Source organism: Podarcis tiliguerta (assembly GCF_965153285.1).
Source record: "Podarcis tiliguerta genome assembly, chromosome: 6".
NCBI lineage: Eukaryota > Metazoa > Chordata > Lepidosauria > Squamata > Lacertidae > Podarcis > Podarcis tiliguerta.
Genome location: NC_139539.1, coordinates 56,352,769 through 56,371,379, shown reverse-complemented (window position 1 = coordinate 56,371,379; position 18,611 = coordinate 56,352,769). Strand labels below are relative to the sequence as shown.

General features: G+C 45.0%; 1 protein-coding gene across 4 annotated transcripts; it reads right to left on the bottom strand.

Annotated features, from left to right (window-relative positions):
- Positions 1–348: 348 nt before the first annotated feature.
- TMEM61 (transmembrane protein 61) lies at positions 349–11,986 on the bottom strand. 4 transcript variants are annotated; one of them, XM_083448232.1, is made up of 3 exons: positions 11,833–11,986; positions 2,477–2,902; positions 349–1,071 (listed from the first exon to the last, which is right to left on the bottom strand). In XM_083448232.1, the coding sequence occupies exons 2-3, from the start codon at positions 2,827–2,829 to the stop codon at positions 780–782; spliced, it is 645 nt and encodes a 214-aa protein (XP_083304358.1). In that variant the 5' UTR covers positions 2,830–2,902; positions 11,833–11,986; the 3' UTR covers positions 349–779. The 4 variants fall into 4 exon arrangements, with proteins under 4 accessions (XP_083304358.1, XP_083304359.1, XP_083304360.1 ...); XM_083448233.1 differs by lacking the exon at positions 11,833–11,986 and adding an exon at positions 11,614–11,721; XM_083448234.1 differs by lacking the exon at positions 11,833–11,986 and adding an exon at positions 10,689–11,254.
- Between the last annotated feature and the right edge of the window lie 6,625 nt (positions 11,987–18,611).

The window sequence follows — 18,611 nt, the reverse complement described above, 5'->3', positions numbered from 1 at the left end:
TCATTAAGAGTAACGTTTGGCCAAATATAATCAAGGAATGGCTTCCTAGTGGCTACTTAGGAAACCTTCCAGCACTGAAAGAACCCTTTCTCTGCCACAATACATGGGGTTGTAATCCAGCAGAGTTGTACCAATGCCATGGGACTTCCATTTCCTTTCTTCCTCCTTCCCCCAAACCCTCCCCCAAAGAAATCTGCTTCACAAGGTTCCCAACCCTCTAGAGGTGATTTTGAGAAGCTGGAGGGCACAGGAGAGGAAGAGGAAATTTCATTGCATGCATTGGATATTACCTTTGGTGTTCAGAACTCAAACACATTTGCCTATATCCCCGCTATGCATATAAAACAATTCAGAATTGATAGTAATTTTATTAAGAGCATTTCAGAACATTTTCAAAATGTCATATATTCACAGCCTGGTTACCCAAATTCGCTGTGTACTGTCCTTAAAGGCCTGTAGCAGTGTAACCTATGAAAGCAGTTCTTTCATTTAGCGGAAGTTTGAATTTTCTATGCACTTAGTATGTGCTTCTGAAGCATCATTCTCGGCACATGAAGCATTGTATTCACATTAGTCGCACACTACAAAAGCAATGTCGAGACTGACCTCCGACAATTCGGCAGGGACCCCTACGGAAAGACAAAACAGTTGTTCGTATTTCTAATAGCTATTTAGCTTTTCCACTCCAGCTTGCCACAAATAACTAATTTAAGAAAAAGGCAGGTGTCAGCTCAATAGTAATCTAGAGATTCCCAAGACAGATGAACCTGATCCCAAAATCATCCGTCGCATGAGCGAACGCTCTCATAGCTAGGGGGCGGAGTGTCGCAGGCGACGCTTGAGTCATCCCACGATGCTGACTCCAGCCTTGGCAGAATATTCCGGAACAAAACGCTATCAGAGGAACTGCGCCTACGGCCGGCATGGCGTGTGTCATTTTCGTCCACCACTTGATACAAGGGGGGCCGGCTCTCCTTCAGGCTGTTGGGCTGTGTGCAGTTTGGGGTGTTTTCAGCAGGCTGGCAGTTCAAGGCTTCTTCATAGGAGGGGATACTGCTTGGATCCCAGGTGCTGAAACAAACCAAGGCAAAATAAAAATCAATTAATCTTTATTTTTAAAAAGCGGTATCTTGATGCAAAATAAGGTTTGCAAGGGCATATGCAAGCAAGATTAATGATTTTTGCACAATTAGCAATCTTTCCACTCCATAGCTGTAGCTATTACTCTTGAAGTCTCAATGGCAAATGTAAAGAGAGAGAAGAAAAAGAAAAACCCACCACCCTCTTTTCATGTGTTCCTCAAAGACAATGTCGCACGTGGCGTGTAAATGCAGCTGCAATTCTATGCACACTTACCTGGGGTATGCATCTTATTGACCTTCTTTCTTAGTGGGTATATACAGGATTGCACTGTGGGTCTCTTGTGCACCATATAAGAACATAAGAAGAGCCTGCTGGATCAGGCCAATGGCCCATCCAGTTCTCAGCTGATGCTTGATGGGAAACCCACAAGCAGTGCCTGAAGCACAAGAGCAGTCTGCCTTCCTGCAGTTTCCAGCTACTGGTGTTCAGAAGCCTGTTGCCTCTGACAGTGGAGATGGGACACAGGCATCAGGGTTAGCAGTGACAGATAGCTGCATCCACCACAAATTTGCCTACCCCTCTTTTAAAGGCATCCAAGTTGTTGGCCATCGCTGCCTCTTGTGGGAAAACCCACATGAATAGGTATAGACAGTGCTTTTTTCTGGGGGGACGCATACCCCTAAACATTTTGTGAATCTAACTTTGGCCTCATTGAGTAGGAAAATGAGAGTTGGAAAATGAAAGTACCCCTAAACATTTTTTTTTAGGAAAAAAGCACTGGGTATAGAGAAAGCACAAGAGAATTTTCTTTAGTCGAATGTACCTTCTGTGGGTATATTAGAATTACGCAGACAGGAAGTGCAAAAAAAAATAAAAATGTATACAACATCAATTTTAGTGAAGAATTTGTCCCTGCATCAGATGCCTCCAGGACTTTAGCAGTACCCGTACATTACGGAGACTTGTGCCCTTTCGCAATATTTAGAATATCAAGTGTCAAACTTGACCACATTCCCACTGGTTAATGTGCATTTCATGGGCCACTGATCATCACCAGGCCGCAGCGATTACTTTTTCCGTTGTGCTTTCCTAAGCAAACATGTCTTGTATACAGGTGAAACTTTCACATAACCTTTGATCATTTGACTTCCCTTTTCTTTTCCAAAGGGTAAAGGGTTTATATGTGGGAAGCAACAATATACTGAGATCGCAGAGTTCACCTTGAAACAGTGCTAGCCAGGGAAGATGCTACGCTGTAGATCAAAAGCAGCAAATGGAAAAAAATGATACCACAAAGCGATATTTTATCATTGTACATCATAGACGTCGTATCCTAGTTTTAGCTAAGCACCAATCTACCCCCATCAGGTTTGGGCGCAAAGATCGTGCTGACCTGCAGGTCTGTTTCTCAAGAGGCTCCACGGTGGAGTAATGAAGGTCCCTTGAAAAATGGTACTGATAGCGGCGAGAAATTATCCCTGCATTGGCTGACCACAGAAGGCCAAAAAGGAGGAGGAGACCGCCAATTCCACAGCAGAAGAAGCTTATGGACCTGAGCACTGCATTAGATGAGGAAGAAGAGCTTGCCACTGGTCCGACCTCTCCATCAGGCATGATCTTTGGCTCACTGCTAGATGGGGCGGCTCCCATCTCGCCATCACTCCACCAAGCAAAACAGAGAGTCCCCGTCACCAGCAGGATAGCTCCAGTGATGGTCACTCCATGGCGCAAAGTAGCACTTGCCATTTTAAAAACAGAGGCTGAAGATACAGGTCATATAAAGTTTCACCAGGAAATAGGTCTGATGTCCTGATTCATGCTGGGGGTGAAAAAAAGGGAAGGGGAGAAGAGAAACCATCACAGTGGGAAAAGAATAGGGGGAAATAAAAAATACAAAGCATGAACTGAGGACGAGAGGAATGCTGTCCTCCCAACACACCAGGAGCAACGTAACAGCCAGTTAATTATTGCAAGTAGCAGTTTTTGTCACAACTTTTCATTAAACGTGTTGCTGCCGTCCCTTCTGTCAAACAGACCACGGTTAAAGCAAACCATTTTGCTTGTTACTATGTTATGTATTCTTGCATTTTTATATTGTAAACTGCCCCGCGATGCTCAAATGAAGGGTTCTATAGAAATGTAATAAATAATAACAATGACTGATCCTTCTGTGTGAACATCAACCAAAATCTGACTTTGGGCGTTTCCAGACTAACACTGTTTTCAATCACATACTGGCAAATTCGGATGGCCCAATGAAAGCTGATTTGGCCATCTTGTTCAAGAAACCCACTGCCCCCAATATTGGACTTTTCGCGATAAGGAAAGTGACAGGAAAATGCATTGGAAAGTGTGGGATAACAACTGTTTGATGCCACATGGTATAACCTCCCCACAAACAAATCAGAACAAATGTTCAATGCCATCTAACCTCCCTGCAAACAGTGCAAACAAGTAAGGAGGAATGCTCAATAAACAGGTCATCTGGAAAAGACCCAAATCACCAACCAGGTTCCAATCCTAGATTACCACTGAGCTTGCCCAGGCATTTATTGCTTAGAGTGGTGCTTACATTGTTTGTGCCGATAGCTCTGACTCTGTTTTAGCTGCGCTGCTGAATTTCCATCTGTGACTATATTTTATTAGTTTCTATGTCCCTGGCCCTGGGATTTTATTTTGTTTTTTACTTGATAAAGGGTGTGTTAGAAATCCTATTAATAAATAAAAGAGTTTTGCAGTCCACAACTAAGATTCATTGTGTGGAACAGACTGGACGAGTATGAAGATAACCCTAATCTACTGGCTCCCATGGGAGGCAGTGACAGGCACCATCTTGGATGCCTTTACAAAAAGATTGGAGGACAAGGCTATCAGTGGCTACTAGTCATGCTGGCTGTGTTTTACCTTCACCGTCCCAGGCAGGTTGCCTCTGCATGCCAGTTGCTGGGAACTGCAAGGAGGCAGATGTGCTCCTGTCTTGTTTGTGGGCTTCTCACAGGTTTCTGATTGGCAACTGTGAGAACATGATTCTGGACTTCAGTGGACCATTAGATGGACCATTGGCCTGATTCAGTGGGTTCTTCTTATGCATGAGCTGAAGGCCACCGCCATTACCAGCAGATTCACACAGAATGGCACCTGACTACTTGTCATCTATTTATGATATGAGAGCCATAGCTCCCAGGTCTTCATAATTCCATAATTATTGATGCCACTCATGCTATCTAGATTTTGGAGAGGAGGCTACACAGGATGTACCCCTAGATCTACGGTGTAATAATCACTGTAATTGCACAGTTGAGTCGATAACCATGCAAAAATGAATATGCTTTGTATGAATCAGGTGTTAATCATAATAGGCAAGGTTTCGAGTGAAGGGAAAGTGCAAGATGAAATGGGAGAAAAACGTATTCCGAGGACTAAGTGATTTAGCAATTATCTTAAAAGGTGTACAAGTTGTATTGCTGCGGGGAGCCTTAAAGATTTGTTTGGATATTAATTTTTTTCATTATGATTTTCAAACACCTGCAACAATTAGACAATGCACAAAAGATTACAGTATTTCAAAGCGTGGACCAGTCTGAAGGTTAACGGCAACCTATGAAGAGAGAAAGGGGAGGGAATTGTTTTGATAAATCTCTAGGAGTGTATTGCCCTGTGTTTGTTCTGAAATATGCAATCTCAGATCTGATGCAGAGGCAGAGAAACCTAGAAACTGGGATTAATTTGTCATCTTCAGGACGAGTGGAAACTGCACTTTTCACATGAGCTGGGCAAGCTAATTGGAAAACTGAATTACGAGGCAGTGAAAGAAATCCTGGATGATCTTATCTATATTTAATGAAGAGATGTGATGAAATCAGATTTATTAAAGCTGCAGACAGATTGGATGAATCTGAAGTGTATTAATCTAGTGCCTCTTTCAGCTTTGGGGAATGCATCCCTGGCACAGCCCAACAATTCTTGAATCACATAAACATCGGACTACTCTGGAGCTGATTCTGTCCCATATGACATGGCCAGGTCAATGGTCTTTGCCAGGAGTGCAAAAACAAAAATGACTAGCCATCGCTGGTACCTAAAAAGCTGGATCTGGGGACTGACATCTGGGCTGCTGCAGATGTTACCTCCAGACCCCCTTTGCAAGCGTGCTCAGGTCTTTCTCCCTACTCTGAACCTGGCTAATTTTTACTAAGATGTTCTAAAGATTCTCTAAACTTTGGATAATCGGTGTGGGCCAGGGAGTCTGGTGGCCCTCCAAGTGTTGATGGGAACAATTCCTACCATCCATTACCATTGGGTCATGCTGGCTGGGGCCGATGGGATTTGGAGTCCAACAACGTCTGAATTCTGGAGAGCCACAGGTTGCCTATCCCTGCAGTAAGGTTTCCCATAGTAACGTACTTTAAGTCAGAGAGAAATTGAGAGGGGAGATGGGGATTACTGTCAGGGACTCTCAGGTTTGTACCTTGCAAAGTCAGCAGAACTGATGCATTGTCTGTTGCAGTCTCTAAGGCCCTGGAAATACACCTTCCAAGTCTAAGAAAGGATCTCCCGTAGCACCAACAATTGTATTAGTATGTGCCCCTGTGGGAAATGGTAGTATGAGACCACAGAAGACAAGCTGTCCCAGAAGACATTGCCTTGTGTGCTCCTGCTTTTCAAAAGCCTAAACAGCCAAAAAGGGGTATAGCAGAAATAATAATAAGGTGGTAAGATTGTCTGATATTCAAAGGTTCTTTGGAAGACAGGCAATAGATTCGAATCCAACCCCTAGAATGGAATAGTCCTGTGATCAACAAGTCCCAACTGTAGAAGCCCTGGGCAAGGTATTCTACTTGTGCAACTGGGCTCCCCCCCTGCTCCCCCAAAAAACAGCTTTGGGGAAGGGTCAGGAGAACCCCGAAAACAGCACAGCGAAGAGGAGAGGGGAGTTGTTCTGTCTGGCGAGTTGAAAAGTTTGCACTGACAGAATGTTCAACAAAGCACAATGCTGAATTCATCCCAATATTTTTAAATTGCTGCAACCCACCCTCGTCCCTTTTGGTAAATAATTGAATTAATAATATTCAGATATGCTGCAAATATAAAAGAGATGCTAAAATGTGAGCTACCTTTGTTGCTCGATCCAAGATCTAGCTTCGTCGCCAACAACTCACACCGGTTTCAAAGGAATATCTACCTACCTGCTGGGTCTACAAAATGTAGGTGAGTCAATCCCTTCTTAAATCCACTTGAAGGATTATACGGGGCTTAAGCCGTGGTACGCTGCCTGTCTTAACAACACCAATTAATTAACTTCACAGAGACAGTCTGCTTACAATAAATTGGATTGCAGGATCAGGCTCCTTGCATACCACACATTTCGTGGGATGCCTCTGTGGCCACCAGGAGCAAAGCCAAGAGATGCGACTCAACCATTTTATTAACTAAGATGCTTCAGTCAATGCTTCCCCCCTTCAGGCCCCTCTCCACCAAACAAAGAGGGCAAAAACAGATCATATTGTTATGAGTTTGTGGGTGCCAGACACTTGTAATCCTAGCCAGCTGGTCAAGGGAGGCTAGCTTCCTGATGAGGTAACTGGCCATTAAGAGAGCAAAGGAAAGGGCTCTGTGCCAGATGTGAAATGGGGGGGGGGGCTTCTTCTCCAGCTCTCGGATAGTTAGAAGGACAAAGCTGGGGTTTGAGGGCAGAGTGTGCTGTGATGTGGCCTAGAAGAAAAAGTGGCAGGCTGGAAAAGCAGAGAGAGCACGCGCCATGGCTGATTTCTGCTAGAATCCAAGGCTGTGGCTATGGGAGAAACAAGACCCTTTGGGGACGTTGATGCTGTGAGCCCCTCCATCGTAGGCTCAGGTTGCATGTATGTGTGAACAAACCATATATCATCAAAACACTACCGTCTCCACAGTTTCCTTTCCCAAAAGGAAACACAAACCCTGGGCGAGCGCCTGGAACCCCTCAAATCTTGCACCGCTTGGAGATTGGGGCGGCATGCAGCAATATATTATATCATTTACAGACTGGAGCAAAAGCCATAGAACCCAAGCCTTTAAACACTATATAAATGTGGAGGGATTGTGATGATAATTATAATAAATGCCCATTCTTTCTCTCAAAGAATACAGGTAACTGTAGTTTGTAAAGAATTCCTGGGAATCGTAACTCTTTAAGGGGTTAACCATAATTCTTTGAGGGAATGACGTTCTTTGACTGTGTTTTACAGGTATAGTGTTGTGTACACAGCCTGTTGGTTACTGCTAACGCTTTGCATGCCAGCAGGTCCCAAGTTCAACCCAAGTCCCACGTTCAACAACAACAAAATCAGGTGGTAGCAATGGGGAAAGATCTCTGCCCAAGATCCCAGAGAGCTTTTGCCAGTTACAGTGGACAGTAGGCTTGGTGGACAGTCTGAACTGGTATAAGGAGAGTGGAAATGTTGATTAAGCAACCACAAAGCGTCATGGGAGGAATCCATCTTTGTGGACAGGGAGGATGGTGACTCAGTCAGGTATGAGAAGTTAGAATCAGAGAGTTTTTCTACGAGTCAGCTGAAGACCAGCTTGCCATTTGTTTTGCATCTGAAGCAACACAGCGAACACTTTCCAGTTCAGCCTTCTAGGATGATTTTTGTGGGGGAGGCTAACAGCTTAACGCAATTTTTATCGCTTACAAAATAATAAGGGAGATTGACAGTTTCATAAGGAAAAAAGCCCTCTCTTCCCCCTTGCATAAAAGCTGCAGCAGTGACATTTTCAGCATCCTCAGCCCACGCTTCCAGAAAAGGAGGAGGGGAATTGTAGTGGATCCCTCCTCACACCAATGGCTGCGAGATCAAAATCCCAAAACTTAGCAGCGCGACCCTACACTTACTGCTCAAGTCAGATCTACTCAATCCAGGGCTTAGTTGCTAAGTTACATGTATTTAGAACTGCACCTTTACAGTCTTGTTCCAGCTATTCCTTGCCCTGATAAGAGATCTGCATTTTATTTATTTATTTGTATTTCATCTTGTTTTCACACACAGAGAGAGAGAGAGCTATCCACACACATACTCATATCCATGTGTTTTGTTAGCTGTCTTAGGCAGCACCAGATGAACAGGAAGGGTATACATTTACTAAAATACGTAAATGCAAAGGCTGAGAAAGTTCAAAGCTTTGAAAAGATATGGAAAGAGAGAATACTGAAAAACTGGGGGGGGGGGGGAGCATCCTTGAAAGGGGCTGCTTAATGGCAGGAATTAAGTGCAGGGGTCCACAGGTCCCCACTTATGTGTCAATAAACCAGCTAGTAAGGCTGCAATCCTAAACCCACTTAACCGGGGAGTAAGTGCCACTGAACTCAATGGGTCTTACTTCTGAATAAGGCTGCTGCTGCCAGGCTTCCATTCCAAACACACTTACTAAAGAACACAGAGCATAGTTAACATGCATGTTGCGGATACTAGTCTTAACACTCACGGGCAAGACTTAAGTTGCAGGGTGGGGGGCCTCAGGCTCAGGAGTGGGTGGGATACAGCCCTCTAAGCTTCTCTATCTGATTCTTGGGACTCTCCCAAACCATGCACCCTCCCCAGCCACATCCTTTCTGCCCAGGCCTTTACACCACCCTTGAGTCTTCTGGACTGGCAGGAATGTGTCCCTGAACTGGGACTGGACCTTCCGCTTGCCCAAGTAGGATGGGGGGGGTGTAGGAGAAATTAGCCTCTGCCCATTGTTGCCTTGTTCCCCACCCAGTACTGGCATGGGCCCACCAAGGCCAAGGTTGTTGAGAGAGGAACGCTGGCGGCTTCTAAATCAGCATTCAGATACATAAGTTTGGGCTGATTAGGGGCATAGGAAGGGGAGTGCAGCCCGCCCTGCGTGTCATCCCTGAGGGAGTGACAAAATGGCACACCAAGGGGGGTGGCACTTACTGCGGGGCCTGGCTTGCAGCGCACCCGAGCCACACGTCTCTCCTGGGAGCGACGCAGTGGCTCAGGGCCTTACGCTGCCCAAAATGGCAGCGTGGGGCTTGCGTCCACCAGGCAGACTCCCTAGGTGGATCGTTGCGGCGCCCCGTGAGTTGCTTGCCCTGCCCCCGCTGCTTCGGGGGCAGGAGCAGCTAGCTATGCCCATGGGGCTGATGCCTTTGAGGAAAGAAAATTTTTCTGCCACCAGGCAGTACTTTTTACACCTATGAAGACTCCCCTCCTGCCACAAATTTACTTGATGGAAGTAAACTTTAAAAAGTTTTCATGGGCAGGGGGTCCCAGGAGAACATATTGGGAACGTCTAAAGATGGGTTGCACTCAGGCTTCCATAATTGTTACTACAGGCATAGGCAAACTCGGCCCTCCAGATGTTTTGGGACTACAATTCCCATCATCCCTGATCACTGGTTCCTGTTAGCTAGGGTTCATGGGAGTTGTAGTCCCAAAAAACATCTGGAGGGCAGAGTTTGCCTATGCCTGCATTAGTAGTTATCACTTTTCATCAGCTGACAATTACTTGAAATGCCACTCCTGTGGAGGCATTTTTGGATGGGTTTTGTCATCTGCCCGTTCTACGTATTGCCCAGTCAGAAGCAACACATTGCCACGTTCTTTTCTTGATCTCAAGGAAGAAGAAAAACCTTTGCTTTTGGGGAGGTGGAAAGTGAAGGCAGAGGGCATGCTGGGGCTAACATATTGTGTAAAATATAGAAGCTACCTTATAAAGAATCAGGCTATGAGTTCCATTTAGCTCAACGTTATTGACACGGACTGGCAGCACCTCCCCAGAATTTCACTCAGGAGTTTTCCATACCTACCTGGAGATAATAATAATAATAAACCATTTATACCCCGCCATCTGACTGGGTTTCCCCAAACCAAAAACTGAACCTGGGAACTTCTGCCTGTAAAGCAAGGCTCTACCACTGAGCTACTGCCCTCTTCTAGTGTATGGCTCCTATAAACAGCTACAGGATCCTTAATATGTAGGGTTATCTCCCCAGATAACACCATCCCAGCAGGGGAAACAAAATATTAGCATGCACATTTCTTTATTGGTCTCTCCAGTGTTAGAAACTGAGATATGAAAGCTAGGAGCTAAATGGCACCTTAAACCTAGGTTATGGGCACAACAATGGAATGGCTAGGCACACTTTTTTATTACAAGAATACAAAGATGAAAATGAATGAACTGCAGCTAAAATCTTAGGTTCATTTTTCATGTGGTCTAGTCCTTCCCCTGCCCACTCCTCTAATATTCTTAGGAGGGTCTCTTCTCCAGCCTTCAGAGAGTAGCTGGAAGTGGGGAGGCAGAAAAAGGTCCTCCTTTCCTTCCACTCTGCAGTTTTAGTCTGAAATCTTAGGCGCAAGCACTGCTCCCAGAGCTCAGAACCTGCTCGCACTGATGAAATTCCCTGTCACAAAATGTGCCTAGAACAATGGGAGTTTTGAACACTGGGTGTTCCAATCCCACCTTTTGCCATAAAACCGTCACAGAGCAGATCACACAAAGCCAATTACAGATAATGAATCCAACACACCTGGATACATCAGAATCAAACCGAACTCAATCTGCATGCTCCTCCACCACCCATTAGGTACCTGAAACAACCTAAGCTTCAGGTGGCTTACCTGTGTAGGTGTAAGCACTGAGCAGTGGTGAACCCTCCTTTCTCCACTACTGAGGATACACCATTTATGCAAGTTCAGAATATTGGATATATTCAAGTACACCATACAACCACCTGTGTGCTACACGTTTAGGAACCCTAGCTCTGTATTTTACTAATTACAGCTCTGTGAGATGCTTTCTGTTACAAGTGTGGACTATTCTTAATGGGAAATGTCTTGCAGGAATAGTTGTAAAGTCACTGTGTGCATGGCAGGGAAGGAAAAAGAGATCTGGTCAATCCAACAAGCTTAATAGTTGTTGCAGGGTAAGTGCACAGAACAAGTTGTGCAGAATGTGGTCGAGAGGCTCCGCTAAGCTTTATGATTCATCAGCAAACAGATTAAACTGGGTTTATACAAATATGGGTCTAAACTGGCTTCACCAGGCTCGAGGATCGCACTCTTTTACTAAACAAAATCTAAGGACGCGAGATTCTTGGCTCCTCCGTCCCACTCAGAAAACGCAAGTGTGATGATGGCATCTTCCCCCGCCAATCTTTCTGCTTTCTGCGTCCATCCAACGCTATTAGCAACCGCAGAAATACAGCAGGGAGGCGAAGAAGCGCGATGCGAAAGCACCCATCAAGCCTAGATGGAAATGGGTTCTGTATCCCCCCCCCCCCCCCTTCTCACCCGCCCCAGCTGTACTCAACTCTTGAAAAGAAAATGCACTGGGCTTTTAAGATACAGGATGAAAAAGCTCTGTTAATGCTATTATCATCTCCGCGAGTACCGGCTGGAAGCAAACATGCAAAACAAAAAACACACACACACACAAACGAATGATGCTTCGAGCAAAATAATCGTGCTTGCAACAATAAAATAAAATAAATTGCCAGAGTTGCCACTGATCTGGGAGACTTGCAGACCATTCTGAATCTCTTACTGGTTGCAAAGTCAACGACGGCTAACTTTTAAACGATCCGAGCCAGGAGCAAGGAGCAACTACCGAAGCGGCTGCTGCAACGTAGCAAGACAGCGTAGCATCGCCTGCAACGCCCCGCGCAATCCAAGCGTGCTTCAGCAAGAGATCGAGCTTGCGAAGTGCGCGTGCAACTCCTCGTCGCGCTTTGTCCCCTTGCAGCCTGGGCCCTGCGATACTTACTTCGCTCGGCGGCAGCTTCGCGGGTTTCCCCCATGCACTTCAAAGGCAACCAGCGCAGCCGTGCAAAAAGGCGACTCTCCCGAGGGGCAGAAAGAGAAAGCGCCGCGCGCGCAGCAGCTCGGCTGGCGAAATAATGCCGCCTTGCAAACGCAGCTCCCGCAGGGAACTTGCGTTTAGCAGCAGCGCCCTCCGGAGGACAAAGGGAGAACTTCCCCCGAAGTACACCTGGACGTGTTTTCTGCCAGGCAGGCGGATGGCGGTGGTGATAACGCCTGTTTCTGGCGAGTGCCTCGCATAAATCAGACAATGGAGAGGAAAGGAGAAAGGGCAGCTGCCAGAAGGATAAGGAGGTGCTCGGCTCCTACTCTTGTCAGCCCCAGCCAGCCCAGCCATTGGTCTGGGGTGATGGAAGTTCCAAAATGCCCCCTGGAAAAGTTTCTTTCCAAAGTTTCCCTCTTTCCCTACCATACTAAAAGACCACACGTCTTTGGTAAGTTTAAAAATGGTTCACTAACAAACTCTCCAGGTTCGATTGCTTCAGAAAGTTGCACAGAGGCAGTAGAACTTGGCTTAGTTATGAAGTAGTGAAAGTGCCTAAAGTACAGTGGTACCTCGGGTTACACACGCTTCAGGTTACAGACTTGGGTTAAGCACTTTGCTTCAGGATGAGAACAGAAATTGTGCTCCAGTGGTGCGGCGGCAGCAGGAGGCCCCATTAGCTAAAGTGGTACCTCAGGTTAAGAACAGTTTCAGGTTAAGAACGGACCTCCAGAACGAATTAAGTTCTTAACCCGAGGTACCACTGTATTGGTATAAAGGAACTCAAGAATGGCTGGTGAAAGCCATGTGGCTGGGCTGGAGCAACCAGCTCAAACCTCTTCACACTATGAGGCTCTCAGGTAGACTGGGGGAGAACAAAGGCTTGATTACCTCCCAAGGTGAGGGGAAGTGGACATACCTAAGCCTGGCAGGACAGCTTACTCTATGGTATTAACCTCTTCATGTGTTAATTAAACTTAAGCATGTTGGTTATATGAGGCTGGTAATCCCATAGTTTGGCCCTACACTGTATGTTCCAAGCATCTTTGATGGGACTGAAAATAAATAAGAAACTTTTAGGATAAAGTTATTAATGTAATATACAATGTTAAAGAGAATAAGATATAAACCAATCCCAAAGTTATTTCACTTGGTAGTTATTTCACTTGGTGGATGGGTGGGATACTATCTAAACACAAACAATTTGTAGGGAATAAGTTAGCTTCTGCTGAAAGATTAGTTGGCAAAAGGCTGGAAGAAACAACTCCCATTACTAGAATGTAAGAATAAGCACATAATAGTACATAATACTAATGCCCGAGATTCCATATTATAAGAAACTGTGGAAAGGATAAACACAAGGATATTAAAAGTAGCTATGTTGGTCCATAAGAAAAAGTCCATACCAAGGCAATATCTTTATTATGCCAATAAAAATGTCATAAAATAGTGTACAGTACATGCTTTCAACAGGCTCTCCTACCACCACTATTAAGTTGGGTCCTCCACCACAGCAAAGCCTCCCCCCCCCCCCCAGCAACAGTTGTCTCCCCCAGCCCAGGCTGGCAAAGAAAAACCTATGTAGGGACATAGGAAGCTGCCTTATTCTGAATCAGAGAAGTGGTCCATCAAACTCAGTACTGCCAGTAGAGTGAACCTGGGACCTTCTGCATGCAGTGCAAAAGCTCTGCCTCTGAGCTAGGGCCCTTCCCCTGCAATGTGCTGTGTGTCATCCTAATACACGCACCCAGCCATCAAAGGGATGGGGAAGGCAGAGCTGCCCTCAAAAGTGTTAAACCGGGACCATATTCTTGGTCACTCATGACAAGCCAGAGAGAAGGCTTCATGTTGCATAATCAAGCGTTCTACTCAGCAATAATTCTTACAGTTTTTTAATAGATCTAAAGGACTCTGCCTCCTGAAACTCATATACTGTACCTTCCCTCCCCGCAACCTTCTCTGCAGCAAAGAGCTCTATTTTGGGAAGTTTTGTGTGACAGGCATTATCTCAGGCCCTTGCAGTGATGAATTGAACGGGGACACAAATGCAGCACTTTTTCCTCCCTCCTTCCTTTCACCCAGCTCCAACTAACTTGAATTTATAGGGGGGGGGGTCCCACCCCCAGGGATCAAATGCCTCATATGTATCAGTTTACAGGAAGGGAAGTGGCCACAGACTACCCTTGCAAAACTTATTTCATAAAAGGAGAATAGTGTAAATAAGCAACCTCAAGAAGAGTCTCCGTTGATCTGACAAATCTCTAACTTGTGAATGCTCTGCTTCCATGGCAGAGATGCAACCACTAGGGCAGGAGTGGGCAAACTGCAGCAGCCCTAGGACCACACGAGGCCTTTAGCCAAATTTTATGTGGCCCTAATTTCAAAAGCCCTCTGTATGCAATCAGCTGAAGATCTGGGTAGAGGGAGGGAGGTAGCAGAAATAAAGTGTGAGGAAAGGGGTCGCCCCATGCACTTTTGGTTTCGGTCTCTGCCTCCCTGGGATTAAAATATAAACATATAAAATATTCCACAGAAACTCCACCCTGCGCCACTGCATGTTTCCCCTTGTCCTCTATCACTATTGGTCGAGTCAGTGCTGATTTCTGTGACCTCGCCAATGGAGGACATCTTTGGGTTGTTATGGATGAGCACAGCAGTGATCAAGAGGTAGGAATGGTCACCACTACTTCAGCGAATGCTGTCACCCCCAAATTGGACAAATGTGACAATGGACCACCTGTTCAAAGTGTGTAATTTCCTCATTTTTCAGACCATCTTGGATTCAAATATCAAAAACATTGCCTCTCGTTGGTCTCAAGCAAATGGGGAAGTTTAGAGATTTATGAGGACGCCTGAGAAAGACTTATGAATTGTCACAGCAGAGGCAGCCAGTATAAAACAAGAATTGTTTCCATTTCTCTGAAGCTCCGAAACCAAACCCTCAGAACTTGCATGGCACCAGCTACCATGTTTGGTGGAAAGGTAAGGAAACATTTGCTCAAATTGACTTCCCACACAGGGATGCACACGGCACCAACGTGATAATAAGGCAAAGCTTGCAATTAAAAAGTATACAGACCAATGCAAGCGAGACACAGTAGTGCCTTTCATAAGGGAGAGAGGGAGGTGATCTATGTTAAGAGCTTTGCAACAAACTTTCAATGCCTTTCAATCCTGTTCCATATGAAATCACAATGATAAATGGCACAATGGTCACTACAGAGGCGTGCTCATAAAGTCACCAGAAATGTGTCTCACAAACCATTTCATAGCATCACTCAGATTCAAAGACCTTACAATAATGATGACTTCAGTAACTTCTCATCCACCACTCCTGCTGCCTGGAACCGATCAACTCCATGCATTCCAGAGCAGTGTTAGAAACAGAGATATGAAAGCTAGGAGCTAAATGGCACCTTAAACCTATGTTATGGGCGCAACAGTGGAATGTATAGGTGCGCTTTAAAAAAAAAAAAAAAAACAAGAATACAAAGCTGAAAATGAATGAACTGCAGCTAAAATCTTTCACATGGTCTAGTCCTTCCCCTGCCCGCCCCTCCCCCCCTAATATTCTTAGGAGGGTCTCTTCTCCAGCCTTCAGAGAGTAGCTGGAAGTGGGGAGGCAGAAAAAGGTCCTCCTTTCTTTCCACTTTGCAGTTTTAATCTGATATCTTAGGTGCAATACTGCGCCCAGAGCTCAGAAACTGCTCGCGCTGATGAAATTCCCTGTCACAAAATGTGCCTAGAACAATGGGAGTTTCGAACACTGTTCCAAAGATCTCGCAAGCCATCACTATGGATCCCTGGCAGCAGGGCTGACACTACCCTGTAGGTTTCTGCTGCCTAAGGTGGGCTGCTTCACTCTGCCCCAAGCTGGCTGTGTTTTGGCTGGCCCTGCCAGTTGGCGTATAAACAATGATTTTGCAAAGAAGTTTAAAAGGGGAAGAAGGGAAGCAGATCTGGGGGCTCAGGGTAAAAGACCCAGAGTTCAGGCATTATTTGTTGTGGCAAGGGGAGAGGCTGCTCTTTTAGAGTGACACACACAAAAAGACACACACACACACAAAGATACACACTATTTCGTGTATAACTCTAGAATGAGATTGTGGCATATTGTTACCATGGAATGTGGAAAGTGCTCTGATGGAGTAAGATTGTGAAATATATTGTGCGCACGCCCTTGGTTTGGAAGGTTAGCAAAACAATACATGACTGCTGGTAAGAGAATGCTTCAAGTAATAATTTATGGAACTCAGTGTACTCCTGAGAGTACACCAAGTAATTTTTCAATAAACCAGTGGCAACAAGGCTGATCTGAGCAATCCTTGAAACTTTAGCCTTAACCTTCCAACTGAAACTAAGACATAAGAAGCAGCATTTCTCCTCCAGGGGGTGGGGGGAACCAGGGAAAGAAAACAAATATATTTTCCAGTTGCTTTCTGAGACAGTGGAGACACAGGTAGGCAGCCTGACAGACAACTTCTTGTTTTCTTCACAAAGGCATTTAAGCAGCCCACAAAGAGGCAATATAAAGACTTCACATCTCCCCAGCCTTCAGTCTGCAGAAATGGCTTAAAAGCAGAGCTTTGGGAATGGGCAAAGATACCAGGCTCCAACAAGCAGCATCCATATCTGTCTACTCATAAATGAGGTTTCCGTTCTTCAACTGTAGATCTATCTCTTTAGCTGCTAGTAGAAAAGTCCCTTTAAAGCCAAGGCCAAAGAGACACCAGCATCTACATTCTTCATGGACAGTCCCTTGCCAGGTATGACTTGGTTTATTCTGTGCCAGAATGCTGATATCTATTATATGGTAAACTTTCCAGTAGTCAGAGTATGAGCCAAATTTCATCTTAACCATTTGTTGACATGCTGATACCTCCATGTTGAAAGATATATAAATGCTCCTCACTCCATGTGTGAGAATGTGAGGTTCAATTGTGTATATCTATCTAGCAATCTGAAGAGAAATCAGGGTATGTAGCAACTTGGAGTAGCCATTGTAGAGATGAACTTTATGTAATTCAGTATATGTTCTTGTACATGCATTTGGCAGTATCTCACAGTCGGTGCACTATTGAGGAATGAAGTAGGCCTCCCTTCTCTAAAAACTGGGTATGTTCAGCCTGGAGAAGAGGAGACTGAGAGGAGATATGATAGCCATCTTCCAATATCAAAAAAGCTGTCACATGGAAGCTGAAGCAAGCTTGTTTTCTCCTGCTCTGGAGGGTAGGACTCAAACCAATGGAATCAAGTTAAAGGAAAGGAGTTTCCAAGTAAACAGCAGGCAGGAAGAACTTTCTGACAATAAGAGCTGTTCGACAGTACTGTAGAATGGACTCCCTCAGGAGGGTGTGGACTCTCCTTCATTGGAAGTTTTTAAGTGGAGGTTGGATGGACATCTGTCATGGATGCTTTAGTTGAGATTCCTGCACAACAGAGGGTTGGACTAGGTGACTCTTGGGGTCCCATCCAACTTTTCGATTCTATGATTCTATGTATACACAAACACATTATACTGTACTGTGGTTCCTCGGGTTACAGACGCTTCAGGTTACAGACTCCGCTAACCCAGAAATAGTACCTCGGGTTAAGAACTTTGCTTCAGGATGAGAACAGAAATCGTGCTCTGGCGGCATGGCAGCAGCAGGAGGCCCCATTAGCTAAAGTGGTGCTTCAGGTTAAGAACAGTTTCAGGTTAAGAACGGACCTCCAGAACGAATTAAGTTCTTAACCCGAGGTACCAATGTATTACAAAAAACTATCAGTGGTGCTAGATCAACGTTTAGCAAAATTGTGTTTTTAAGACTTACAGAATATAGAAGGTTGGACACAATTTAGCAGATATTTGGTGGTAAGCTACTGGGATATAATTTTTTTCAAAGATGCTAAAAGAAATATTGAATACAGTGGTGCCTCGCAAGACGAAAAGAATCCGTTCCGCGAGTCTCTTCGTCTTGCGGTTTTTTCGTCTTGCGAAGCAAGCCCATTAGCGGATTAGCGCTATTAGCGGCTATTAAAGGCTTAAGGGATTAGCGGATTAGCTGCTAAAAGGCTATTAGCGGCTTAGATCAGCTGATAAGCGGTTTAGCATCAGCTGTTAAGCGGCTTAGGGGCTGGGGGAAAAGGGGGAGAGGGAAAAAACCCCTGCAGAACTCGCAAGACATTTTCGGCTTGCAAAGCAAGCCCATAGCAAATTTGTTTTGCGAAGCACCTCCAAAACGGAAAACCCTTTCGTCTAGCGGGTTTTCCGTCTTGCGAGGCATTCGTCTTGCGGGGCACCACTGCACATGAAGAATTTTAAGTATGCTGTCTGGTATAGTGAAATCAAACCAGACCACGAAAGGGCCACCTATCTATCAAAATTTACTCCGCCCCTCCCCCTGTTCCAGACATGCTTTTACCGAGTTTGGATTCCAAGCCATGCCTATTAATGTCTAGATATGGTTGTAGATTTTCTAACAGACTAGCAAAGGATGGTTTGGGCTTGTGCAGAAAGGCCAAATTGAAGATGTGATGCACTGTATCTTGTACCATCCATTATATAATTATCCAGTGCTTATGTTTATTCTTCCCTTTCAGGCTTTCTTATAAGGCCAGATGATTTTAACTTTGATAACTTTATCTGAATCTCCTATTTTCATTTCTGTGTTTTAATGGGATTGTTTTATTGCGTGTTTTAATGATGGATGTTTATCTTCTAATATTTCAATGGATAGGTCAGCTGGCTAGAGCATGGT

Excerpts from the sequence above, each read along its gene's own strand:
- TMEM61 (XM_083448232.1), bottom strand. The coding sequence starts at position 2,829 with ATGGCAAGTGCTACTTTGCGCCATGGAGTGACCATCACTGGAGCTATC. Across the intron at positions 1,072-2,476 it reads CTTGAGAAACAGACCTGCAG|CACCTGGGATCCAAGCAGTA; the intron begins GTCAGCACGATC and ends GGTTTGTTTCAG.